Source organism: Carassius carassius, chromosome 3 (genome assembly GCF_963082965.1).
Source record: "Carassius carassius chromosome 3, fCarCar2.1, whole genome shotgun sequence".
Lineage (NCBI taxonomy): Eukaryota > Metazoa > Chordata > Actinopteri > Cypriniformes > Cyprinidae > Carassius > Carassius carassius.
In genome coordinates, this window is record NC_081757.1 from 12,162,448 (window position 1) to 12,190,302 (window position 27,855).

Sequence of the window (27,855 nt, forward strand, 5' to 3'; positions counted from 1 at the left end):
AATTATGCAGCTCGATTAGCAAATACCTGCAAAGCTTTTTTATTATTATCGTTTTCTCAAACATACCAAAAATAACTGTCCATCTATTTCTATTGCTGATGAAAGACTGTTACTTAAAGCAATAAAAAGAATAGATCAAATTCAATGCCAGGAGCATTTAGTTATGCAATTGTTGCATTTCCACCTTTGTTTGCTCTGTGAAATATGCCATAAGTAATTACAATGAAATTTGTCCAGTGATAGGAGTAATGTAATGTAAAAGTTTGCAGATAAAGATTAATTGACCGGCTGGGTCTCAGAGAGACCCCGTCTCTCAGGGGCACGAGAACTTCAATCTCTCCTTATTAGCAGAGAGGAATGGGCCGGGCGGCAGAGCCACTGCAATATGAAATGACTCACTACTACTATGAGGGCATAGAGGTTAATTAACAGAGTATCTAACTGGATGGGATCCATTTGAACTGTGTGAGGACACAAGAAAGCACTTGCCGTCAGGATTGATGAGAAGGTTGTGATGGGAAACTCGGATGAGTGGTTTTAGTGATTAGAACGAGCCCCGTTTATGAGACTATATGAATGAAAATGAATCATTCACATTGTGGTCTTTTATTCTCTTTTAAAATGTTATTGGTTAAATGAGGGAATATATAAAAAGGTTGCATTCTCTCAGAGAGTCGCAGGGAAAGCCGCTGTATGGTGCATGTAAGACTCCTTTTTTTAAACATGTCACTCTTGCTTACGAGATCAGAAAGATGTGTTTCATAAGACCTCAGTGGATAAAAAGATCAATGCACCCTGATAAGGCATAACAGGTCTCTGTGCGCTCTTTAAATGACACCAAAAAAGGTAATTTTACTTGTATTTGGGAAATTGATTTAACTGTGAACAAGTTCCCATGGCTGGCCACTGCATGTCAATTATAGCCACTGAAAAACACAACCATGACAAACGGCTCCCACAAGGGTTAATGCAGAATGACTGCTGTCATTGTAATATGCACGGAGGACCCAATAAGATCAAATGAAGCGTGTCTTTGGGACTACAAAACACAATGCAATGGTGCAAATATTCATTTTTTCCTAGAACAGGCAGTGCTACAACTATTCAGATGTAGAAATAAGATTTATAGTTTTTAACAATTTTTTCATGCAAACAAGACTTCGTAATTTGACACCTATTTCCCTGCTCCATTATTATTTTAAATTGGCATTCAGAACAACTGTAGAATAATGTTGAACCTTGTCGTCATCATTTATTTCAGATTATTGTGTCAGAAATTCAAAACTGAACATGACATGAGGGGGCATGTTGCGACTATGCATTCCAGACCAATTACTTAAACAACCAGTCCATCAGTCAATAAATCAAGTACCCCAAACCTTATGTATCTAAAATACATTTTAATCTTGCTCAAATTCACAATTGTTACAATTTGTAATTCAGTCGTAGAACCTCCTTCCTTTAATTCAAACATTACTGTACAACAGCGGCATGTAAAAGTGTGTTACATCAAGGCACAAGACACATCCATATTCAGGGAAGCCTTTTTATGAGGCACTGCTTTAATATGATCCCCAAAATACTGTAATGTGCTGAGACACATTAAAGGAACGTGGGCCAAACCATACTGTACATACTGAATGTGCTCTCTTCTGAGAGGAAAGAAAGAAGCAATGCACTTCCTCGGATCCACATGAGTAGAAAAATGAGGGCTACTGATCACAGCGTTCTCTTTTCTTTTTTAACTTATGTTGCTTCATGGAAGAGACAAAAAAAAAGGAGCAGTTATAATGTCTGGCTGGATGGAAACGATCAGTGCTATCAATTGGAGTCCATTCAGATGAAAATAAGGAGTTTCCATTCCCAGGGGTCATAATGTGGACATGATGCTTTCTCTTTTATTGACAGCAATCAAAGAAGAACTGTGGACGTGTAGACTGGTGACCTGTCGAAATAAGTTATTTAGGATCTTATCAGAATTGTATGACATCAGCAACATATCAAGAGTCCAGTTATGAAAATGCTTCTTTTTTTGCATTCATCAAAATTGATAACATAAATATAATATCAGCATAAGAATATGAGAGAAGTTAAACTGAAAAATTCTTATGTCTGCAAAAACAAGAAATGTGCAAAAGTGCAAATATTTCTTATTTTACATATAAAATTATGTCCACTGCTGATAATGCTTCTTTCGGCATTTTCCTAAATTCATATCTTATAAATATTATTATTTTAAATAGATTAAAAGTTCAAAATCATGAATATTTATTACTTATTATTTATTTTACTAGACTACAGAATTATAATATGAGAAATAAAATGAACTGAGCTATTTTAAATAGCAGATAGTGCAACATAAAATATTCAGTAATAAATCATGGTTTTATCTTGCGCCCTTTTTTTTCCAAATGGACACTTTAACTGTGACAGTTGTCACATAATTATAGAATTTTGTCGCAAGAACATAAATGTAATCATATACTGTGATATCATAAAGCACAATAATTCCAACCTTTGTCATGACGGGAATTATCTTGATTGCGGTTCACATAAAATTAATGGGATGACTTTGCTAGTTAAAATGACACAAGAGTGTTCAGAACACTATTCACATACCATTTCACAAAGACCCATTCAGTTGACTACTCCAGACTGAGCCTCCTTCGTCTGCCGAACGCCTGAGAGCCCACATTAGTTGGGACAAATTTGCTGCTTCCAATTCCCCCCGAGCGGCTCAGGAAGTCTGCCAGGCGATGGGTCACACATGTGGCCGTGTTACAAGCTCTCTTCTGTGTTGTAACACTGAAGGGGGGGAAATATTAGGAATTTATATCTTCATTTGGAAGAAATGAATAAACACATTAAAATTATTAATTTGAAATGTGCAATATTTGAATGAATTATATGAAACAAAAAAGAAAAATGGTAATAGTAATATATCTTACCTAAAATGGGTACTTAAGCCTGATTACTTATAATTGATCAAATTAAAAACACTTGTGCATTTCTGAGCTTTAAACAAACAACAAGCAAAAAATATCTCCTTCTAAAAATATCTTTATTAGATCAAGAACAAAGCCAAATCACACAAGACAGGAATTTTGTTGTGGGTTTAAAAAAAGCTCATCATTACGCCCTATCTACCAATGAGAGTTCTCCGATTTCATGAATTAGTTATATAACCCAAATAGATCCGGTGACTATATGAAATTAGTGGAACAGAGTCTTTCTGAGATTCGTTACTCTGCCAAAGAAAGTAGAAAATGATGTTCTTTCAAGTCAATCAGGCAAGCAAACTTCCACATGCACTCGCATATCAGGGCCAAGCATGGGTTTATAGCTACTGCCGATTAGACACGATTGAGCGTCTCTCCGTATCCAGCCAACACCTCACTCTCTTCCAGGCTGCGCTTCTTGCCCGGCGTACCCGCTCCTACATTGGTGCGTGGATATGTCTGCAGTTTGTGCAGCTCCTGGGACAGTTTCCCCAGCACGCAAGTGCTGAGGCTGGAGCAGCGCTTGGACACGACTCTACCCAAGCTGTGAGGAAACAGACCACATGCAGAGAAACTCATAGACACGTAGACATGCAAGAGCATTCACATACAGGATAGACATGATGACAGGATGCATGTTGACATGCTTCCTAGCTAGGCTGTCATTATGGTCTCAAATCATGCTTCGATAATTCATTTCTGCTGCACTTTTCATGTCTTTACTTGAGCATATCATGCAGGCATTTCCTCACATGGTTTAAGATCATGCTTCCATCCATGCCGTTTGATATACTCGTTTTCATGCATTAAGAGCAAACAGGCATTTACAAACAGTCAATATCTCATACATCTGATGGGTAAATAAATGTTCATGCAGAGAATAAACTGACAGAGGACTCTGAGGCTTTTTATTGAAAAATGAACCCCCATATCTGTACAGAAATGTATCACATACCTGTCATATACAACAAGTACAAGTACACCTGACATTAAGGAGGCATTGCTTTCATGTTGGAAGAATTTCAGCCTTACTTTCTTAAATATGAGAGAAACAAATCAGTGCACACTCTCTAAATTATTCAACGGGTTGTGTTTTGCAATGGTTTGAGAAGTAGATACGACGGGATTTGTACCTGTTTTCCTCAGCTGACTGTTGCTCCATGTCCTCCGCGGTCATCTGCATAAATTCTTTGACAATTGCATGCAGCAATCTTCTCGCTTCGTAGTCGGTAAGCGTAGTTCGATCTGGTGATGATTCCAGTGCAGGCCTGCAATGCAACGATTATCATGTCTTTGGGGACTATGCAAACGGTTTTTGTGATGTATAATTTTTTTGCATGATAAAAGCACTTTTTGCTTGCTCCGTCAAATCCTAAACATAATCAAAACAATCTTCTAAGAGTATGGCACTTAAATGCTGTCCAGTTGCCAAGTTAAGATTTATCACCCGATCAATACTGTCGTAAGCAGAGTGGGTTTGGCCGGGATTCATCTGATGTAATCAGAAGACTGATAGTCCATGATGCCGCAACCTCTATTGAAAACATATCCTCTCTTGTCTCCGTCTGAATGACCACTTTCACTTACAGATGTTTGTAGCTAATTTAAGGAATTATCATGGGAAAAAACACTGCCCTTTGAGTATTTATCAGCATGACGATATAATTCTTATTAAACCTCACCTGGCAGGAGCTGCATTAGAGCTGTACATCTGGCAAATAATCAGAGCATAGGCAACAAGGAAAGCGGAGATCTTCAACATAACCATGGTCCCCCTGTGGTAAAACATTTCATCATTAGATAGTTTGAGGACAGACTCGAAAAAGGACAAGATTCGGTCAACCCACTACTGGTGAAAGAGTCGAAAATGCATTTTTCCTATCTATTCATCTATTGTTTTTTATTCCCCCAAACTCTCTCCTGCTTTTCAGTGTCATTGGCACACTGTTTGACCTAGCTTAAAAAACGAAAATAATATTTGGAAAGTCTTCTCCCGTTTGCTGCAGAAAAACCAGAGCTTTAGTGGTTGGTGCAGACGTCTCCTACTGTCAGGCGCTATGCTATAACTGCAGCATTAAAGATATTAGTCTCGTGATTTTCCTTCCAGCAGGACCCTGTGCATTAGTGTAATGAGCTGCTGTCTCTGCACCCACAGCCAGGTCTATGGAGCCATCCAATTCTCCTTGAGGAAATCCATCGAGCATGCCTTTCAGTCCCGAAGAGTAATGTTTATACCATTAAGTACTCCCTAACATTTTATTCAGTTTATTTACACACATCTACAGTACAGTATATTGAGAATGATAAGAATCATGGCACATCTAGTATGTGTCAAGCCATAAATAGTTGTTACCTACCTTGAGAAGTTCGGCTTCGTGCAATAGATATAGAAAACAGTTGTCCCAAAATAGAGGGGATATTTCAACTTGATGAAATTTTGAGTCTGTTGCATTAAGCTACAATACACCTGCCTATATACCCACAATGTGGGTCTCACTATTGACAGTGTGGGTGTTTAATGATTCTCCAACAGCCAACCAGAACTCACTGCTCCCTCATCCAACCAATCAGATTGTCCTCGGGCTTCTGGAAAAAAATGATAGAGTGTGTCACCCAAATGACGTCATTCTTCAATCACAGTCTGCTCCATTCACAAAAATTTACCAGTGATCAGCAAAATTCTATATCGTTTGGGGGAAAAAATTAAGTAAACTATTTAAAGAAAGTCTATGATCTGTTTTTATGTTGTGATCATTCACATCATAGTTTCAAGCTGGTACAAAACTATTGATTGTGATCTGTCTGTCTGTCTATCTATCAATCATTTTGTCTCTGCATACTGTATGTGATGTGGCACAGAGTTTGCATTATACTTATTTTTCTGCTTAGTGCTTTAATTGAATTTTTTTTCACAGTTATGATACATTAGAAATCCTTGAGTGAAGGGCATACACAGTTGTTGTGGCTACTTATTTAAAGAACAGAGAGAAAAAGGCACAAGGCTTATGTGTGACATTTTGGTAAATCCATTTCAAATTACACGCAAGACAAATGCTGATGGCGGAAAACAAACTCAGACTCAAAAGTATCCTGTAATAATGTGTGTGATCAATTGCAACATTGCTCTTGTCCTTATTTGGGTTTTCTTGACGTTATGACCCTTTGTCAGAATCAGAGAGCTTACGACCATAACAAGCCTTCTATCTCAGTCCCAATTACTGAACTCTTTGTCTTGAGGCATCATCTGACTCCTCTTCTCTATTGGCTAAGGCCTAATAAACCATTTCCACTAAAAGACAGTGTTTGCGTCACATAGGAACCCCATTAGTCTGGATGAGCCTTTTAGTGCTATCGAACCCAAAGCCTCGCCAATGACAGAATCGGTAAATCTGGGCAATGTGACAGGACCAAGGACCCCCGCTACGGATGCAAACTACACTTGTATGCGTGATGAACTCCTTCTGACTAATGAAGGGTCATTTCCGCTAGAGGAACACTTTGCTGAGACTTACCATGTCCATAGATCAGTGAGTAAGCAAACAAAGTAAGCCGGCAAGTTTTCCTTTCCTGCATGAAACTTTGAAGTCGATACTGTAACCTTTCAAATTTAGTCATGCTTTAACATTACTCACTCCACCCGGCCTCCTGTAAGTTATTTCAGAAGACAGATAATCATTTGGTTTCGAGGCAGATGATGTCCTTTTGGAATACATTTGTTCATGGGCGCCATTCGCCTATGACACGCTTTGTGAGTTCATCTAAGGAAACGGCATCGCTAACCGCAGCTGTTATCGTGGTGCAGAAGACATCCGACAAAGCTTTTCTGGACTGTGCGGCTGTTTAAACACCTGCAGATGGAACCGAACAGGGATTAAGTGTGATTTGTAATGACTCTGAGAGGAAAACTAAACACTATCCATAACCCTCTCTGAGACAAAGAGTAGGCACTAAATGGTCAGGGAGGAGCCAGCACAGTTCATCCTTAGACATTAAGGAAATGAGATTTAATCACTGAGTGTTGCTCATCAATCAAGCGTCTTGAGTGAGTTAGAGTTCATCATAATCTCGTCTGTGTGCTTTACTGATCACACACCATCCTTTTATTTAGACTATATACATCTGACTAGGATTGGCACGCAACCAAGCACTAACAAAAAAAAAAAATGCCTGAGACATCTCTGATTGGTATGAGCTGGCCCCATTCAAAACTGCTTACTGCATGTGCAACACTATACAGCGAAATGCAATATGCAGGAAAAAAGCAATTTCTGAATCACGGCATCCTCCATTACTAATTACATTTTCGGCTTCATCTCTTGCTAAAATCACAGCAAAGGTTTTCTTTTCGTTATGTGCCAGTAGTCCTCTGAGGTCCCACTTTCCTTTATTGATTAATCTATGTTGACTGAGATCCATAATAAGATGTTTCTTATGGGGGGATACATTGAATGTTCTAGATGTCCTCATTATGTATCACAAACACTGCAGTCTTTGAACAGAATCCTCTGAGACCTGCTGGATTTGTCTATCCATACTGATGGAATGGAATGGCTCAGTAGAAAACTTCATAGATAATAAGGCCCAAGATACCACAGAACAGTGCGTCATCAATGTGGAAAATCACTGGATTAATATGTGATTACTATGGTTAACACTCTGATACTTCATTCACACATCCTTTAATAGTATAAAAACAACAGAGGCTGGTTTGATTTCTGTTATGCAAAGACATTTGCTTTGTTTTCCTCTTCAAACCTATTATGTTCTCAGGACAGCATTTCCCACATTACACAGTTTGTAAATATCAGCTCATGCAATTTTTATAGGTTGCAATTAAGATAAAAGGTTTATGCCACTCTGAAGGCACTATTCACTTTTTGCTGAGGCGCTGTTCATTGATAACATATGTTAGACATATATATATATATATATATATATATATATATATATATATATATATATATATATATATATATATATATATATATATATATATATATAAGTGCTGTCTTGAATTCAACTGTTGGTTCTGAATTGTTGGTTGGATTAATATGAAAACTAATTCCTAATTAAAGGTGAGCAATACATTACAATATTTATGACAAAATACCAAGTTTTAAATATGAATGATTCTGCAGTGCCTAGCACTTGATAAAATCATCAAACCCTTTATATGTTTATAAATGCTTGCATGCATTATACATGGTGCAGAAGCATAACGCTTTTGTTTAAATAATTAAATGCACCCAGATCACCTTACAGATCATATAAATTATCACAGTGTATATAATAGCCTATGTGCTTATAAAATAAACGTGCTATTTTAGATGCCTGTGATGACTTGATAAATGTGCTGAGAACTTGCAGGTCACTGCTTGAGTAAAATAGCAGAAAAAATGCTGACATGACTGGAGGGGAGTTTCAAACCATAAGAACAAAGTTTATAACATAAATCGTACAGTGCCAAAACTGGTTTTACTTCATTTGCAACACACACTCTCTTTCTCTCACTTGTCATGGAAGTGAGCTGCTGGACTATTGACAAGAAATGATCTTTTGATTTGAAAAAAATGATTTTTATTTTAAGTTTACAATTAACGTATACGGAGCCCCGCATATGATATGCAAGAAAAAATAAATAAATTGTGCGTACGATTTACTAATTCGTTCCCTCAATGTACTAAAACGTGCACACGATTACTATTGCACTCCCTTGATATACTATTCCGTTCCCTCGATTTACTATTGCGTTCGCTTGATTTGCTAAATTGTGTGCACAATTTAGTAAATCGAGGGAACGAATTAGTAATTCGTGACCACAATTTATAAATCGAGTGAACGCAATAATAAATCGAGGGAACGCTATAGTAATCGTGTAGACGTTTTACTACATTGAGGGAACGAATTAGTAAATCGTGCACGCGATTTATCCTAATATTTTTTCCTGCATGTCATGTGGGGGGCTCCATAAACGTAAATCTTTAAATCTCTGTAAAATATTCTTCGGAAATTCAGTTAAACATTATTTATTGTAAATTTAAGCAATTCAAAGCAGTGATATTTCGTTTGTGAACGAATGATTTTTATAGGATCTACACACACACACACACACACACACACACACACGCATATATATATATGATAATATATGTATATATATGAAATTTCCACCTTTTGAAGCACGTGTCTAATTTCAAAATGAGTAATTTACAGTTTAGAGTGCCTTTGACTTGTTAAAATGTAGTAGAAATCAAGGACTGACACGAACTAATAGCATTCGAGTACGGGCTGTAAATGAGCATCTCATTGGTTGGAACTACGGAACGGATACGCCTACTTCAATGAACGAGTCGATTCATTGCAATTGCAATTGATTAATTGTCGATTCATTAAAGTCTGAACGAGAGTCGGAGTGGCACCAAACTACATATGTTTATGAATGGAAAAAAATAAGGTGACATTTTGAACTGTGAATAACTGTTCGTGAATGAAGATCTTCTGAAAGGGGGAGGGGTGATGGGTTGGTGTGTGGTTTGTTCAGTTTGGCAAGAAACGCTTCGGCGGAACTATGAATCCGTAAAAATTACATACTTTTAACTTCTTAATTTACTTGTGCAAATATTGTATGTGTACAGCTCATACTGTGTTGAAGTTCTTGAGAAAAGAATTAAGAATTCCTCTTAAGATTGTTTTTCTGGAGTTTTTCTGGAGAAGTGGATTTGTAGCCACGTTTGTTGCAGAAAATGATTTAATCATGACATAGCCTACTCTCTCGCTTGTCCCCACCTAGTGGAGCAACGATGTAACCACATAGATGGACACTGAACGAGTCATTTTTGTGTGGGGGAAATAAAAAGATTCGATGAATCAACCATTAGTTCAGAGAAAAGGTTTCCACTGCAAAAATCCTTTTTAGGTTTGAATGGGTCGGCGTGGCCACGTGTATGTTGCAAGTTACAAAGAAGAACGCGCTTGGAAATCTAGCTGTGACGCTTGCACTAATAAAAAGAAATCGGTCTGAATTCTCGCGATCAATAATTCTGGCCACCGTTTAATCAAACTCAATGCAAGTTCATCCAAAGCGCTCTTTCCACCAGCCAATCTTAGCCTTTAAGAGGCGGGGGATATAGAGCATCATGTGCAAGATGATCTCCCAATACACTGACTGACAGAGAACGGAGCGCTAGAAACTTTTCAGAAAGCACCAAGTGTTTGCATCTAAGATGGTATCGATTAAACGTTTGACATCTATGTTCTCTGTGTCTTGGGAGCAAACGCTCACATGTCTGGGCAGTTTGTTCGTTACACTCTTCATTTTTCTGGTAATTCGCCAGCTGGTAAAGCAGCGGAGACCCCGAGGGTTTCCCCCTGGACCGACACCTTTACCCATGATAGGGAATATTCTGTCCCTGGCCACAGAGCCTCACGTCTACATGAAGAGGCAGAGTGATATCCACGGTCAGGTACGCATGACACTCGAAGTCCTGACTTTCTCTTATTTACTTGCACATAATCACAGAATATAAGTATAGTAGTCTTGACTGCTTTTAACTTTACGTTTTTGCTAATATTTTTTTGTCACTTGTTTGGTTTTGCTGTTTAATAAACGAATTTAAGCCACAACATGATAAATATTATGTAGCGTTATACGCTTTCTTGTAATGAAAGAAGTTGTCCACAGTGGAGTCGTCCGTAGTTGCGCTCTAAACAGAGTTTTTCATTTCTGACGAGCTGTAGACTACACACATATACACACGTTTTTTTTCACAGTAAGATTTTTAATGTTTGCTCACAGGAATAAATTACATTTTAAAATATATTTATATATTTTAACAGTAAGATTTGTAATGTTTGCTCAGAGGAATAAATTACATTTTAAAATATATTCAAATAGAAAGCAATATTTTAAATAGTAAAAATATTCACAATATTACTGCTTTCGCTGTATTTTGGATCAAATAAATGCAGGCTTGGTGAGCAGAAGAGAATTATTTTAACATAAAAAAAAAACCTTCCTGTTAAAAAACGTTTTACTGCTAGTGTGTACTATCAGTCGATAAGTTATTACCATAAGAACATTAATTAATAAACGATTAATAATACTAATATTATAGGCTACTTACTGTGCTCTTGTATTTTCAACGTAAATCATGCAATAGCCTATAAGCATTGTAATAAATGTATAATTAAAATTTTTGTACATAGTAGTTAAAGACACTTTATTTAATTATTAATATTATTATGAAATAATAATTATTATTATCAGGGCCGTCGCTAGTGGAAAGGTGGTGACGATTATAGGGGCCCACGGCTAATTTACCATCTGCTGTCGGTGTCCTTAATGTTAATCCAAGAAAAGACAGAAAGACAGAAAATCCCTCACTGCCCTTGACTGAATTACTTTGTAGTTTTAACAATAATTATTCCACAGTCAAACAAAAATTATTCAGTTACCAGATATAATTTTTTATATTTTTTGCTAGACCTGACCATGTTTTGCCTAAGTGTTTTTTTCTTTACTTGCTAATGCAACCTTTTTACACCACAGACTGAAAAAAATTAAGCATTGCTTGGTAATTGGTCAACAAAGTATTGCTAATTATGTAATTATTGTCATACTAACAGTTGTCAGATTTTTTGGTTGGTTGTAATCCATTATATAGCTTTCTATCAAAGTTATCTGATATTATCAAGATGAATTTGTTAACTCTTCTTGTCATATTTTGTTACCATTATATAAAGTATAGCGTGATAATGTGAGAAATGTTTCGTTTTGACTGTATATTAAATTTTTACAGTGAAGACTATGCAGTGCTATTTCACATTTGATTATTCGGTTTCTGTACCTGGACACATACAAACTTGAAAAACTTAAACATTGTGTAAATAGCACAAATAAATAAATAGAACTAATATACAAATTGAACAAAACTGTAAAAGTTTCAAACAGGGCCCACTGGTACAATCTGCACTGGGGCCCCGCAAACCCCAGCTACAGCCCTGATTATTATTAATAACTAAGAGTCCACTAAAACTAAAGTTCACTGCTGAAGTCTCTCATCGAGCTCACAGCTTATTGGTCCGTGTTAGTGAATCACAGTGTTCTAATATTGACATGGCACGTTGCGTTGCATTGTGAGAAGTGTATCTGGGGTGCATGAAAAGAACAAATGAGTCGTGCATTTGCGTTTTTGGCAGAGCGCCGCAGCACTCAAGTTTTGCAGAATGGCCAAGACATGCTGAGTCAGCATGCCTAATTCATTTCCTCACTGTATCCATGATAGTGAATGTAGCCTTCTAATTATACTCCTTCATTAGTAGAAATATGTTTGGCAGGGGAGTGGATTAATGAATATTGCCATTTTATTATCCAGATTTTCAGTCTAGACCTGGGAGGAATCTCGACTGTTATTCTAAATGGTTATGATGCCATTAAAGAGTGCCTATATCACCAAAGTGAGGTTTTTGCAGATCGTCCATCCCTCCCTTTATTTCAGAAGATGACAAAAATGGGAGGTAAGTGGTTCCTTATACAATCATTTATTTTAGAATGATTTCCCAGAATAGATCACTGCAGAATGATCTAGATTAAAGGAATAGTTCACCCAAAAATTAAAGTTTATTATAATTAGTAGTAGTAGTATTATTATCCCCTCTCATGTCCTTCTAAACCTACATGTAGTTAATGTTTCCATGGAACACATAATACCCCCCCCCCCCCCTCCCAATACAAAAACAGCATAAAACTACAGTTATGGGATGGGATGTGCAACACAAAGCGTAGCTAATGGACTAGTTTTATAATGCTTAACAGTCACTATAAAATGTTGAGTATATATTTTAAGGTGTCCTTGCTACAGTGTAATTATGCATTTAAGTACTGAGTAATATCAATTAATTACATGTACTTACTATATGGTTAGGGTTATAATTAGGGTTTGGCTTAGGGTTACTTGCATGTAATTATCTATAATTAAGAATTATTATAATAGTAAATACATGTAACATAACAAGGACACCTTAAAATAAAGTGTTACCAAATGTTCACTGTGAAAAGGAAGAAAAAAAAATTGATTTATGTAGAATATCTAACAGCACCCAGGTTTAGAACAACACGAGGGAAAGTGAATGAAAGGATTTTTCATTTTTAGTGAAGTATTCCTATAACTATCTGAGTGATTCAGGGAAAAGGCTCTGGCATGGTAATGTATGTCAGAGATGGGGCAATAGCTAGAGAAGAGCGGACAGTCACACATGAGGTTATCACTTTATCAGTATCGCAGTTCTTGTAATCTGTGTTTAACCCATGAAACTAGTACCATTTAACTAATAATCTCAAGTTAAACATACAGAAGAGTTTATCATTAGATAAACCTTCTTTGTTTCCATATTTAAACCGACATCTCTCAGCACTGTTTGTTCTCTGTCTAGGCCTTCTGAACTGCAAATACGGTCGAGGCTGGATTGAACACAATAAACTGGCCGTGAACTGCTTCCGCTACTTTGGCAGCGGTCAGCAGATGTTTGGGAGGATTTCAGAGGAGTGCTTATTTTTTCTCGATGCCGTTGACCAGCATCAGGGAAAGCCCTTTAACCCGAAGCATCTTGTGACCAATGCTGTCTCCAACATCACCAACCTCATTATCTTTGGGCAACGTTTCACCTACGACGACAGCGATTTTCAACACATGATTGAGATCTTCAGCGAGAATGTGGAGCTGGCAGCCAGTGGCTGGGCTTTCCTGTACAACGCCTTCCCCTGGATGGAGTACGTGCCCTTCGGGAAGCACCAAAAACTCTTCCGCAATGCCAACGAGGTCTACAACTTCCTACTGCATATCATCGAGCGCTTCTCACAGGATAGAGTACCCCAGTCGCCGCAACATTACATTGATGCCTACTTGGACAAAATGGAGCAGAGCGCCACTGATAAAGCTACATCTTTCTCTCAAGATAATCTGATTTTCTCTGTTGGAGAGCTCATCATTGCAGGCACAGAGACTACCACAAATTGTCTGCGCTGGGCTATGCTCTACATGGCTCTGTATCCCAGGATACAAGGTTGGTGCCCACAGAGCAATAGGTATTTTTTCTCGTTTACATCTTTTTAATGTCATCGCACTAATCATGTTATGTTTTTTCCGTGCAGAAAAGGTCCAAATGGAGATCGATTGCATCCTGAATGGCAGACCACCTGCTCTTGAAGACAAGCAGAGGATGCCGTATGTGGAAGCAGTGCTGCATGAAGTCCTGCGCTTTTGCAATGTCGTCCCACTGGGCATCTTCCGGGCTACGTCTCAAGATGCGGTGGTGCGTGGCTACACTATCCCCAGGGGCACCATGGTCATCACTAACTTGTACTCGGTGCATTTCGATGAGAAGTACTGGAGTGACCCATCCATCTTCTGCCCAGAGCGGTTCCTTGATTGTAACGGCAAATTTGTCCGCCATGAAGCATTTCTCCCTTTCTCTATAGGTAAACGGCAGATGTTTGGGAAATCGGTCAGTCTAGAAGACTTTTGTTGTTCTGATGTATCTGATTTCTGTGTTTTTGTCTTTAGGTAAGCGGCACTGTCTGGGAGAGCAGTTGGCTAGGCTTGAGATGTTCTTGTTCTTCACCACATTGCTCCAGAGGTTCCATCTTCACTTCCCCGAAGGCTTTATTCCAAGTCTCTCTCCAAAATTAGGCATGACCCTTCAGCCTCGACCGTACTCCATATGTGCCATCAGAAGGCAGCAGTAAACCTTGCCCAATGAGCTCTGGAACACATGCACTCACCTCCGGGGATCTTACTAAGAAATGCAAACGTGAGCAGAGCATTTCCCCGTCTTAAATTCCATCAGCGGGGAATACTGACCTCTAATATTGACTTGTTAAATTCTCAGAACGTGTCCTCCATAGTTTCACAGAACCCAGCCTGAGAGTGATAAGAGTACTGTTATACAGAACACATGCTCTGGAGAGCAAAGAATGAGCACATGTGTGTTACCCAAGAGAATGTACATGAGGGTATCAGGATAAATGTAGCATGTATCTTTCATAACTTGAACCAATAAGTGTACTGTGTAGCAAACCGAATGTTGTGCTTGTCAATATGAGAAGAACTATTGTGTCAATGATTGACAGGGTTTACCTATATATTGATTTTGAGGTCTGTCTTTTCCAGCATTCCTCCATTTCTGGAGTCAGAACAGCTGCCTTTCCCAGAAAGTTTTGGAAATGCTTCATGACTCCCATTGGTTTAATGCCATATATCAATTCTGCAATAACAGCCCTGTCCCTAGTTTATCTCAGTGGAAAGAGACTGTCGAGAAACTTGAGCTCCAATATTTCTGACTGAAAAATGGTACTTTCATGAAAAGCTGGACTCCAATATACATTTTATAGCTCAATATTATTTTTACTTCGCTTTTAACAAGTTTTTCTCTTTTTTTGCATGTTGTGAAAAAAAAAACAGACATTTTTTATAAAATGAAGACAAAATAAGCCTTTGTTTTGTAAGTTGATCCTAAGCTTTCTGTCTGCGACCTCTCTTTGAACTTTGCTGGAATCTTCCGAAGCCAGTTATAAAGCTGGAAAAGGAGCATACAGAGCATATGGTTTGGCACATATCTAAAATGAATGATTTTCGAAGGCATTTTTGCTTGTTGACTGTAATCCTACTGTATGTAGTATCTTCATTTCCTTCGGCAGTGCCTTCAAAATTCCTATGTTGTCACTGTAAAAACATTTACAGGTCAAAAAATCTTTCCTGTCTGTGTCATCTGGGCACCACTTAGACAAACTGCACAGGACCGGAAAACTCATTTAAAAGCGAAGTGATGGGTAGGGCATTGTTGCTTTGGGTAAGCTGTCACAGAGATGCTGTCATCTGAAGAGATAAGGCTGGCCTTTCATACAACCCACACTTGGGGACTCATCATCCGCTGACTGTCATCTTACAGGCAGTTCCTCCCTGGAGAACACTTGGGCTTTCATCTTTGCACGAAGGAAACATGCAACTCGATGATGCTTAGTAGCACACTTAGATAATGTCACAAACATGTTGCATCATAGAGATAACTCCAAAGGGTGAAGACATTCTGCTTGTATTTGGACATCTCTTTAATAAGTGAAAGGTCATAATCAACGCTTGTTCCTTCACTGCGGTGGTGCGATTAAAATGTTACAGGTGTACCTGGATAATGTGGTTTGCACAAGTATTATGATTCTACTATTAACAAGACCAGGGGTTTTCAAACGTTTTGATATCAGGGACCCTCAAAATTTTTGATCCCTTAGGGACCCTTGATAATTTTTTATGTATACAAAATAATTAGCAAAGATAACTAAATTGTCAAAAGTATTTTTGAGATGATTGACAAGAGACAATCATTAAAAAAAAGAAAAAAAGAATGCCTTTAATATGCTGTAAACCTAAAACATACATTCTTTCCTCATAGGTAGACAAGAGTATCTGAGAATTATTTTCTTATAAATATAAAATCAATTGTGGGGTCAGTACATTAAAAAAAAAAAGAAATACTCGTCAAGGATTAAATGTATAAAAAGTGACGCTAAAGATGTTTATAATGTTCATAATGTTCTGTTCATGAAAGGATCCTGAAAAAAATGCTTTTTATAAAGCAACATAGCTGTATTAAGATAAATGTTTCTTAAGCACTAAATCAGCATATTAAAATGATTTCTTAAGGATCACGTCACACTGAGGACTAATGACTTAAAAAAGTTTCTATAGTGAATTTGCTTTTTTTCTATAGTGAAAAAAAGTTTTTTTTTTCTTTATTTTTAAATCATATTTATGGAGTCTCAGTGAACAAACCATGCAGATCAGATTTACAGCTTACAGTTTAAAATTAGTACTGTCAATAGATTTCATCAATATCGTAACTGCAAATATTGACTTCCCTGACGGCTCTAACAGCCCTAAGATACATTCCCTGACGGCCCCTTAAATAACTTTCTTTATTCAAACTTTTTTTTTTTCCAGGCCTTCTTCAAACACTAGTTTGAAATCCCCTGACTAAGAACAGGCAGGTACACATCCGCTCCCATGCAAAACACAGAAGACAAAAAAAAAAAAAAAAAAATGACAGCCAGAAAACAATTGAGAGAGAATGAAACACTTGTTCAGGGATGGTGCTTTTATGACAGCTATAAATAATAACAAAAAAGTCAACTCTCCCCCACAACCCTGAAAAGGCTGAATGGTTACATCAGACATTGCCATCTAAATGCTACATTAAAAAAGTGAAAGCCATCGTGAAGTTACTTATGACAGGAACATCAGAGGTTACTGTGGTGCGACGAACCCCCAAAAGTGAGATACCACAGTCGAGCAAGTGGTCAACACGAGGGGATGGGGGCGTCTTGATGCTCTGATCTGCCGTCACCCTGCTTGGCAACCTGTTTGAGCCCACTGGTGAGCTCAGTGAAGTGGAGGGGAGGGGGGGGCGAACTGAGCCACACTGGAGACCCGGATCCAAGAACTGATGAACACACATTCTGGACAGAAAAAGAGAAGCACCACAAGCTGCTTTGGGTGCGCACAAGCCCCCAACACAGAACACACCCTGAGCACAAGCCAAAAAAGTGACCAATGAACAAACCCACAAAGGGAGACAGAGACAGTGAGGCATCCGGCATTGAAATTAGGGGCTTTCCGCAAAAGAGTGGTTATGGGCAGGAACAAAAGACAGTGCACCCCAAACACATCCACATCTGTAAATAGCATTAGATTAAAAAAAAAAAAAAACTCCTGAAACAAGATGATAATTACATGGTCTCAATGTACAATATATGTCAGCTGTATGTAGAAAACAGACGCATTGTTGATTAATTAAAAAATATATAATATATATATTTATATATATGCAAGTATTCTTTCTGTGCAGAGGTTAAACACTTGTTTGGTAGTAAAATGTGCACATTTATATATTTTTTTTCTTTTTTTGTTTACTCTTAAATATACTAGCTTGATTTACACTGCCTACTTGAGAACTTTCCTCTACAGAGACAAAATGAGTTTTTGTTGAGGTGAGGCAGACCGAGAGAGAGAGGGAAAGAGACCCACCTCCACGTCCTTCTCTAATTATTCTAGTGGAATGCCTAGAGTTCTTGCTTCAGACAAAAAAAAAATATTAAACTATTAGTATTAAACTTGCCTTATGGTGAAGAATAAGAAAATATATGGGGAAAAAAGTACAACTTTCAAGGTGAAACCCTGGATTCCTAGAAAATGAACTGGCCGGATTATTAAAGTACAAGCATGTTCAAATAATGCCAAACATGAAGATACCCCAAAGCAATGTTTAGTCTATGACATGCATGCTAACTCAAACATTCAGTTTTCAGTTAACTTCCCTGGCTCCCAATTCTTATCAGGGGGGTCTTTGAAAAAATAAACATGGATATACTGGTCTGGAGCAGCTGATAACAATGGGGGTTAATATGTAGGACACTGCACTTTGGGGGAGCATCTTTCATTGCTAGCAACTTTCAAGCTATTTATACAAAAAATAGAATTTCTTTTCTTATGTCCCGCCTCTGAAAAGAACGTTCGACGTGCAAGTTGAAATTGCAGAATTTAACTTTCGCAAAAAACAAGGATCGATCCTTCACATTAATCCTGAGTAACCGTGAAAAAATAGATCTATTTCAACGTAAAAAAGGAGAAACGTCCCTTCATTTGAACAGCATTCGTGTCCCATTTGCTATGCTTTTAAACACAGATGGACTTTACAGAGAATGATTGGCAACTCAGCGTTCCTGAAGAGGAAAAAGGGGGAGCCGGGGGACACCACAAATGCAAATAAAAAAAGAAAGAAAGGAAGAAAGAAAGAAACAAACAACAAAGGCAAACAAAAAACTGCAAGAAGGTGATCAACATGAATAAAAAGCATCCAAAACGATGCAGAAGTCAGGTCATTTTTCAGTCAAAATGTCAGCATTTCCACTTGTCCTAATGACTCTGTTCAGTAATACAGTGTTTTATGTCACCAGCATGAATTGGGGACTGCACATACAGTGCAGCGTACATAGCCCACTTTCTGGACCACAAGAAAAATAAAAACAAACAATATTTTATATATATATATATTTTTTTTAAGTTCAGACAGGCACATTTTGAGCTATGCTTCCTGACACTGAGCCTGAAACGGGCTCAGTCGCAGTCTTTCTATGTTTTCGAACTGTTCGCTTTGGTAACGGGTGTCAATCACGTCATTGTCTTTTTCATGTCTTTTTGGACTTCAGTACCTACGGGAGAGTTAAGAGCTCTACGTTCAAGGCGGCATCACAGCAAGGGAACCATGGGATGGCATGATTCTCCCTGCTTGTGTTCTTCTCCGTCTGGATTTAATCTCACAACACGGTTCGCGTCTTCAAAGCTCTGTTCGATCTCCGCTGATTCTCCATGGGGTGAAAGTGCATAGGAGTGGGGTTCCCACCAAAGGGTCCTCTCACAGTAGTAAGGCCTTTTTTTTCAACACAATGTAAACTGCATTAGCTTCAGAGTGTCGGCACAGTGACGAATTTCAGCGTGGGGAGATCCGCTAGGGTCTTCCTCTGGGTGTCAATGTGTGTGTTTGTGTAGGTGAAGGAGAGGGAGGGGTCGTTTCTTGACCTTCTCCTCTTGCTACTGCCGTTCCTCTTCCTCGGCCTCCTCTTGGATAACCTGGATGTCGTCGGAGGAGGAGGTGGACTGAGGAAGGCTGGGGCTCTCGGATTCCTGCTGCTGCTGAGTCTCCAGCTCTTTGGCCTTCTCCTCTTCTTCAATGGTCTTCTTCCACACCTTGTGGTTCTCTGTTAAGTGCTGCATGATGCTGCAGAATAACCGACGTTGACCCTTCCTCCTCTCTGAAAGGAAAACTACTCGATTAGTGTGTGATACAGAAGTACTAAATAAAACTCTAAACACAAATGGTCTCTTTTTACAGATTCTGCACAACTGTATATTCATACTTGGTTCAAGATCCTCGTCCAGCTCTTCATCTTCCGTTTCAATGTCTTCCATCTCTTCTTCATCGTCTGAGCCCTCATCGTCAATCCAGTATCCCGGCAGCAGGCCGGCAGCATCGTAGGAGTTACAAAGAGGCCCGACGATGTGAGTGATAAAAGACTCCTGCAGCTTTGCTAACTGCGGTGCCGAGCGATCCATGAAAGGACTGATGGGTAATCCCAGAGTGGCTTCTTCATCACCCTAAAAATGCACAAATGTTGATCTCAAGCTGCTGTATGTTGTGTAAGTTATGTGAAGAGGATAGGACAAACCTGCTCATAAAACTCATTGACGATACCCTCTGTCCATTTGAGGTGAAGGCTGCGTTCTTTGGCTGGCCCATTGATATCTGCAAGCTTAATGCACACTTGGCACACTAACAACCTGTCATTTTCATTAGTCCAGTCGATGCCTGGACTATTCACATCATTAACCTGTAAAAAAAAAAAAAAAGGAAAAGGATCAATCAGAGGATTAACCTAAAAATAGCACAATTTTCTGCAGTAGGCATGTTCAGGAGATATGTATTAAACGATACATTTTTAAACAGACTACTGGTCAAAAGTTTAGTATAAAGAAGTTTTAATGTTCTTGAAATAAGTCTCTTATGCTTACCATGGTTATGTTTAATTGATCAAAAACACATTGTGAAATATTATTGCAATTTACAAATAATAGTTAAAATGTACTAGCTAGTTAGTTTGTCTAATTAGCATACTCATACCTTTCATTTCAATTCTGTGCGTACATACAGTGGAAAATGACAGAATTAAACTTAATAATTTCATTTTTTGAATGCTAGATTATAGTCCTAGTCATGGTCTTTTTCAAAAGACCTTAAGACTATTTTTGGTGAATTAGAAGCAAGTAGTAATGTAACTGATATTAAAACAACATTAGAGAAGCTTACATTTCTTTTAAAGAACATAAAGTAAAATTAAATAAGCAGTTAACTCAAGAAAAAACATTCCACGGTGTCAGTGTTGCCAGTTAAGATGTTCTAAAAAGGCTAACGTTATTTCAAATTACTACATAAACATTACGGGCTAATACACAGTGTTAACGAGTGATTTTTGTCTCTATATTGATATTTTTTCTGCTCCTCTTCTATGTGTTGCTACCTGCCTTGTGCCCATGATAATTTTACTTTTTCACTATTTTTTAGAAATTATACTTTCAAATGCGTGCACCATGCATAATCAATGCGCTATGATGATCATAGACTGGCATGATGCAGAAAGTGTTTAAATTAGTCCAACATATTGTCAAATCTTATGATTTTTCGTTGATGTAAATTTAGTTTTATTCTAACATTATTTTAATCAGTTTGATGATAGTTAGTACTAAAACTGTCAGAAATTATCTTTATTTAATATATGGGTGTAGGAGCACACGATGGTCACAAGAAGGCAAAAAGAAAAACCTTTCCTGCGGCGCCTATGCCACGTGCCAGCCCTGTGTGCATGAAACTGAACAGTATTTATATAGGGGTTTTTTTTCACCTCTGATGCACTGCAATGCCTGACCTGTCTGAACTGTATGAGCGCCTTCTCAAAACCCAGTCTGCGCGTGAGGCGTCTTCTTCTTCTTGCTTTATGGCGGATCACAGACTTATAAGTGCATTACTGCCACATTTCGCTCAAATGGACAATTGACACTCCTAATTGAGATTGTAGATCGAGTGTTTCTTGCATGAACTGATCATTTTGTGTCTTTACACATCAATGTATCGTCACGAGCTGCTGGGTTTAACTTCTTTTTTTATGTTTTAGCCGTGATTCCCATCCACTTGCATTATATAACAAACAACGGTTTGTTTTAAAAATTCTCCATTTGTGTTCTACTGAAGAAACAAAGTCACCTAATCTTGGATGCCCTGGGGGGTAAGCAGATAAACATCAAATTTTCTTTTTTGGGTGAACTATGCCTTTAAACAGTCAAATTCACAGACGTTTGTTAAAAACACACGTGTTACAAAAATATGTCTGTAAAGATAAACATGATGAGAAGGAAAATGCATGTTTATATTACTGGTATATCTGTGTGGCAGCAGCGTAATATACAGTAAATAAATCCATTGCCTCTGAGGCTGGGACTCTAAACAGTGTTCTGTGCTCGTCAGTGCAGCTAAAGACAGAACAATTAGCATGCTTGGCTAGAACTTTCACGTTGTCACACAATGGCGGCGTGGCACTGTGGGTGGAAGCTGGCAGATCAAGGGGCGGTAATATTATGAGAAGATCCCCTTTCTACGACACAGTGGGGGTGAAATTTGACGCTCTAGTTATTTCACAAGCTTGCAGGGAAAGGCTTACTTAAAAAAATGTACTGGGTGGTTCTTTATCATATTTTATGGGTTGGTAGATGCACCAGGGTCCAAATTCTAGCACTTAAACATGTAAAAAGTCAGACTTTCATGATATGTCACCTTTAAAAATCAGTAGTTTGGAGTTGGTCTGATTTATTATGTCAACCAAAACAAGCTATCGCTACCCCTACTACTGACCTTGGAATTAAACTCTGCTAGGAAGTCAAAGTGCTTCTTTAGGTCTGTTGCGAGGATGGCCTCGATGACTAGGAACCGAAAACGCTTAAACTCAACATGGTCTAAACTGCACAGAAAGTTGAATTCCGGCTGGGAAAGAAACAGGCTCCAGGCAGAGGCTGCATGGTGGTTCTCCAAAACTGAACGGTCATTATACAACACCGCCTGTGTGAGACAGTGTGTGGAGAGATGGAAATAGGGAAAGAAAGAAGAGGGAAACATGCATGAGTCAAGAGGTTCCTTGCTCTGATTACAAAAGCATCTGTTTATGATAAAAGATGGGCTGGTTTCACTTCTTGACACAACAGTGTGAAAACTAGATCAAATAGACAAGACTGTTAATGACCTATTCAGAACCAAATTAACTATACAAAATCAAAGGTTCTTCTAAACTACAATTTGGCCATTGCTCATGACTTACCTGGGGAGCATTAGTGGCTACAAGAAAGGCATTTGTGCGACCAGGGTGATCATAGTCATGCATAGCAGCTGCTACATATAGTGCCATGAGTTCCAGCGCTGGGATATTCCAGGCCAGACAGCCGTAACTGTCATCCGAGAATGAGGAACTTTTGGAGGTGGAATATGCCACCCTGCCTGGGGAAATTCCACTGTCCGAATCTAATAAATACAAAGAGAGACCATGCAAGAAGAGTGGTGAAACAATATTGCACATCCTTTCCAGCTGACAGTCCATTTCAAAATCAATACAGTGTCTTACATAACCACCTAGGCGACACATGCAATCTAATTTTAAGAGCTTGCTTTATTTTAAATGTGAATTAGCCAATAATTTACTATTTCAATTATCAGCTAATCACATGTGATAGAGATTAGCCAATAATCATTTTCATTCATGGTGTTGCTAACAACTCATAAATGCCTGATTTTACAATTCTATTTGCTAGTGTTTTTTCTAAATAAATTTTAAATACTAAATACTAAAGCAATTTCTTTAAATGCTAGAAGTGAATTTATCGATTTTTCTTTGTTGCCAAAAATCATTAGGATATTAAGTAAAGATCATGTTTCATGTAAATATTTTGTACATTGCTTACCATAAATATATCTAAACTTAGCAGTAATATGCATTGCTAAGGACTTCATTAGGACAACTCTAAAGGCAATTTTCTATATATATATATATATATTTTTTTTTTTTTTGTATTTATTTATTTATTTATTTATTTTTGCACCTTCAGATTCCAGATTTTCAAATAATTGTAACTCGGTCAAATCTTGTCCTATCCTAACAAACTGGCAAATCAGGGGGAATAGGAATGTAAAATGCCAAATATATCCAATTTAGACACCTGAAAAAAACTCTTATATCAGAAAATAATCAATATGTAACCATACCCAAATGCAGCATTTATGTATGAAACCTATTTATTGCATTTAATTCACCACAATCCTCTAAAAAACATTTAGATTAAATGAGAAATTGTTATAAAAGTAAATATACTCTATATATACACAAATACACACTTTAGACAATTATATAAATTATTCTGCAAATTAAACACTTGCCAAACACATAAACAGACACACACACACACACACACACACACACACACACACACACATATATATACATACACGTCAAGATCTGTTCAGTAATGTTCAGAGAAGGTTTTTTTTCTATTACTTTTGCATTTCTTCGTTGCTAATTCAAACTTGCATATGCTTAAAAAAAGTCCCTAATGAAATAAGAGAACCAAACACTGCCAAGAGGTTGCAATTAAGCAGTTTTTACAGCAAACCAAATATTCTGAAACCACACTCCATCTCTTTCCCAAAGATTTTTTGAATATTTTGCAACTCTGTATTTGAGCCAGCAAGTGAAGTCACTGGTCTCAGTGTGATTCAACACCTCTGCCTGCCAGAGCTGGCTGCGGAGTAGAACAGCAGCAGAGTGACTCAGAGTCAACTCCATTTGAGAAATTACAAGGGCCATCAGCAGACTTAAAATAAGCCTCGGACATGCTGAGCCAGCAGCCACTTCAGATCTCAATCGCAAAAGAGGATCTCTTATCGGACAGCATTTGCGTCGCTGGCTGGAATAACGGAGGCTGGGAAGGGACGACGGTCTCTAATTTATTTCCGATGGATCAGGAGACATGACTGAGGATGCAGATGATCTAACCTGAATCTGTCCATCATGTTATCCATAATACCGTTTGATATCTAAGGGCACAGTGATGGTAGATCATGAATCGGCCATCGTGGGATTTGAACCTACAACCTTCTGTTACCAGTCCACAACTCTGCCTCAGCAACACCTGCAGAACTCAAAGTTTCTTGATGTAAAAACTATAATGGAGTGTGAGAGTACAGGTGTACCTGTATCACTTCCTGTGACATTCTCATTGTGGATCTGCTGAAAGCCTGGGATTGGCCGGGTGGTAAGATACCACACCGCATGAAGGACGTCAGTGGCATGGACACGGTTGTGATCTGAAGGAAGAACAGAAAATATACCAAGTTAAGCCTTCGCTGGAATTGTTTCCTACCGTTCTCAGCTTCACAAGACACAAATCTTCACTGTGTTCCAATCTGAGAAATACTGGAACAATTCGGTCACACTTTATTTTAGGGTCCAATTCTCACTATTAACTAACCATTAACTATGACTTTTGCCTCAATTAACTCCTTATTTGCTACTTATTAATAGTTTATAAGGTAGTTGTTAAGTTTAGGGTATTGGGTAGGATTATAGATGTCATGCATTATATGTACTTTATAAGCACTAATCAACAGCCAATATGTTAATAATAAACATGCTAATAAGCAACTACTTATTAGTGTGAATTGGACCCTATACTAAAGTGTTACCAAGAATTCTAACCCAGTTTTCAAGTTTAACTTCAAACAAGATTTTTATTATTCTCACAGGGGATGTCGCGATAGCCGTTCTCCAGAGCGCAAAAGTACGTCATGAATTCCCGCATAGGGATTTTAAAGATTTCGAACAGACCCGTGTCCTGGAACAAAGTGTACGCCACCTGAGAGAATGTAACAAACAGAACTTCATTAAGACAAGACAAGCAGTGAGCCATTTAGTCCCTGCAGATTCATGTTTACTGGCACGGAGTACTGAGAAGGACCACTCGCATGCATTACATTCAGCTAAATCTATGAAATGCCAGTCACATCAGATCAGTCAATAAAAGTGTGCAATTATGTGGATTTAACTAAACGTGAATGGTTTTAATTAGCTAAAAGAGAACCATGTTTTCCACCAAAGTGTAAAAAAAAAAATGCTCAATTGCATTTTCCTAAAACAAAGGCTTTTATTAGCATATTTCAACAGGATCTTTTAATACTTAGAGGTACAAAGCACTAACATAGCTGAGAATCCTGCCAGTCTTTCCTCCCGTCATCTCCATCAGTTCAAAGATCTGGAAGTTCCAGGTGTTGATCCTTTCCACGAGTGCTTCATGGTCCACCAGCATAGAGTCCAACCTAAACTCCTCATCTCCCTGCCAGAGATCAATCACAGACAGCTGACAGTAGGTAGATGTTGTTGCAGTAATCTAAGCTTAGTCTTGCAGGAAAAAGTCATGCTTGGCATCTTTTCCAGAGATAACAAGGAAAGGGTTTTACTAAGTCAGCTAAATTTGTGTTGTCCTCACAGGCTCTTACTATGGACCCCTTTGGGCAGAACAATAAACTGAGGGTTTGCAGAGAGATCCACTCAAGAGTCACAGCTATAAATCCAGCAACCACATAATAATGCAAAAGCATGGGAATGCAACTAAGCACTCTGCTTCTAAACTCCACTCGGCTTGTTCAACAGCTGGCCACTTTAACAACTGCCAGATTGGCCAATAAAAGGAGTAGGAGAGCAGTGGAATCAAGATGAGGGCATTTCAGGTTACGTGAAAGAAAAGCTCTTCTCTTGCGGGGCTTTCTTTGGCGAAACAGCACTTCATAAATTAAAATTACTCATCCACAAGCAACACTGGATCTTAAATTCAGTTCCTGAGGCAATGTTTTAGACATTAATATAATTAAACCATGCAGGGATAAAGTGTACATGCAGTTCAACATGTGTGCGTGCTCTACCTCAGGATCCAATGAGGACTGCTCCGTACTGGAAGTCTTTTCCTCTTCCTCAGGCGGGCTATTTAGTTTTTCCCCTGCTGTGTCTGCAGTCCTCTCCTCCTGAGACTCTGCCTCCAAGCTCTCCTCTCTGATCAAGTTTTCCCCACCATACTCTGCTCCTTCAGCTAAGAAAGCGAGCAAAAGCATCTTTTTGAGTAATAAATCTAAGGATGCAATCTGGAATGACTCTGTTGTGATAAATGGCATGAGTGTCAAAGGTTATTAACTTTACCGGAGCGTGTTCTTTGCGTTTCATTGGCTGTTGCATGATGGCCCTCACCCACCTCCATGCTAGCCACACCTTTTAACATCTGTCGGCCACAACTAAAAAAAACAAAACAAAAACAATTAATTATGTTGTTTATGAGGTACAACCTAATTGAGAGGAGAAGGGTTCTAGATGTTACAGTACCTGGTGCACAAGGGGGCCGAGGAGGGACCTCGATACTGTGGCTGGAAATCAGACGAGCTCAGTATGTAGCCCAGCGGTTTGTGCAGGTTGACACTGGGCTTGGTGAGGAAATCAGCAGTGTCTGGGAACTCCACTGGAGAGCGTGTGACCAGAGAGGAGCCGGGAGCAGCAGGGGGACTGTGACTCGGGGAGCTGACGGGACTCAGGCTGGGAGAAGCACCTATAGACATGAAAATCAATATCTACTCATTTATCCAAAAACACATACAAAAAAGGACAATTTAATTAAATTTTTATATTTTTTGCGTAAATGTAACCTCCACAATTATGACATGTAAATCAGTCTGGCTAACCTCCTAACTTTTACAAAGTTTTATATGAAAGGAAGGTTATTTCACTCTTGATGGTTGCAGACCTGGTCTTCTGGGTATTGTGTGACCATAGGAGAGTGTGACGGAGGAGGATCTCTGTTTAGGAATAGTCAGCAAGTTGCTGTTGGGCCCATTCGAAACAAAATTCTGGCTGTAGGGTAAAAAAAGAAAAAGAAAAAAAAATAGAGGAACAATTTTATAGAAGTCACATACTAAAATGTGTTACAGCTGAGGTAACTAAAATTTTGCTGATAGGTGACAGCATAATAAAATGACTTAATCTAAATACTTAATTAAAAAAGACATAGGGTGGTATGGAGTATTTTATGAATGACTAAATGTTCCATGTAGGCCTAAGTCAAATATGCATTAGATGGAGTTTCTTTAGGGGTTCTCGAATCTGATCTCGTTTTAATACTGC

At 38.4% G+C, this 27,855-nt stretch overlaps 3 protein-coding genes across 4 annotated transcripts in view; 1 reads left to right on the top strand and 2 right to left on the bottom strand.

Annotated features, from left to right (window-relative positions):
* Positions 1-1,378: 1,378 nt before the first annotated feature.
* LOC132114219 (calcitonin gene-related peptide-like) lies at positions 1,379-5,283 on the bottom strand. 2 transcript variants are annotated; one of them, XM_059522341.1, is made up of 4 exons: positions 4,682-5,279; positions 4,133-4,267; positions 2,620-2,805; positions 1,379-1,945 (listed from the first exon to the last, which is right to left on the bottom strand). In XM_059522341.1, exons 1-3 carry the CDS (start codon positions 4,786-4,788, stop codon positions 2,646-2,648), a joined length of 402 nt encoding a protein of 133 aa, XP_059378324.1. In that variant the 5' UTR covers positions 4,789-5,279; the 3' UTR covers positions 1,379-1,945; positions 2,620-2,645. The 2 variants fall into 2 exon arrangements, with proteins under 2 accessions (XP_059378324.1, XP_059378318.1); XM_059522335.1 differs by lacking the exons at positions 1,379-1,945; positions 2,620-2,805 and adding an exon at positions 2,875-3,543 and having other exon boundaries at positions 4,682-5,283.
* Positions 5,284-9,917: 4,634 nt separating this feature from the next.
* On the top strand, positions 9,918-15,428 carry LOC132119454 (vitamin D 25-hydroxylase-like). Its single transcript, XM_059529433.1, has 5 exons — positions 9,918-10,462; positions 12,374-12,515; positions 13,431-14,060; positions 14,149-14,475; positions 14,561-15,428. Exons 1-5 carry the CDS (start codon positions 10,223-10,225, stop codon positions 14,740-14,742), a joined length of 1,521 nt encoding a protein of 506 aa, XP_059385416.1. The 5' UTR covers positions 9,918-10,222; the 3' UTR covers positions 14,743-15,428.
* A 1,698-nt stretch (positions 15,429-17,126) lies between these two features.
* The window catches only part of LOC132119459 (cGMP-inhibited 3',5'-cyclic phosphodiesterase 3B-like), a 46,560-nt gene continuing 35,831 nt past the window's right edge, over positions 17,127-27,855 (bottom strand). Inside the window, exons 5-16 of the mRNA XM_059529448.1 lie at positions 27,479-27,585; positions 27,064-27,283; positions 26,884-26,975; positions 26,613-26,776; positions 25,892-26,026; positions 25,438-25,549; positions 24,888-25,001; positions 22,966-23,165; positions 22,506-22,709; positions 20,272-20,433; positions 19,963-20,200; positions 17,127-19,857 (exon numbers count right to left, since the gene is read on the bottom strand). Of these exons, the coding sequence (XP_059385431.1) occupies positions 19,637-19,857; positions 19,963-20,200; positions 20,272-20,433; positions 22,506-22,709; positions 22,966-23,165; positions 24,888-25,001; positions 25,438-25,549; positions 25,892-26,026; positions 26,613-26,776; positions 26,884-26,975; positions 27,064-27,283; positions 27,479-27,585 (1,969 nt within the window). The 3' untranslated portion in view covers positions 17,127-19,636. The remainder of the gene's footprint in view (positions 19,858-19,962; positions 20,201-20,271; positions 20,434-22,505; positions 22,710-22,965; positions 23,166-24,887; positions 25,002-25,437; positions 25,550-25,891; positions 26,027-26,612; positions 26,777-26,883; positions 26,976-27,063; positions 27,284-27,478; positions 27,586-27,855) is intronic.

Bases quoted from the DNA above. Each gene is read 5' to 3' on its own strand.
- LOC132119454 (XM_059529433.1), top strand. From the start codon at position 10,223: ATGGTATCGATTAAACGTTTGACATCTATGTTCTCTGTGTCTTGGGAG. The intron at 10,463-12,373 runs GTACGCATGACA...TTTATTATCCAG, and splicing joins AGAGTGATATCCACGGTCAG to ATTTTCAGTCTAGACCTGGG. The intron at 14,476-14,560 runs GTAAACGGCAGA...TTTTGTCTTTAG, and splicing joins ATTTCTCCCTTTCTCTATAG to GTAAGCGGCACTGTCTGGGA.
- LOC132114219 (XM_059522335.1), bottom strand. From the start codon at position 4,788: ATGTTTTACCACAGGGGGACCATGGTTATGTTGAAGATCTCCGCTTTC. The intron at 4,268-4,681 runs GTGAGGTTTAAT...GTTGCATTGCAG, and splicing joins TCTAATGCAGCTCCTGCCAG to GCCTGCACTGGAATCATCAC. The intron at 3,544-4,132 runs GTACAAATCCCG...GTTTCCTCACAG, and splicing joins CAGTCAGCTGAGGAAAACAG to CTTGGGTAGAGTCGTGTCCA.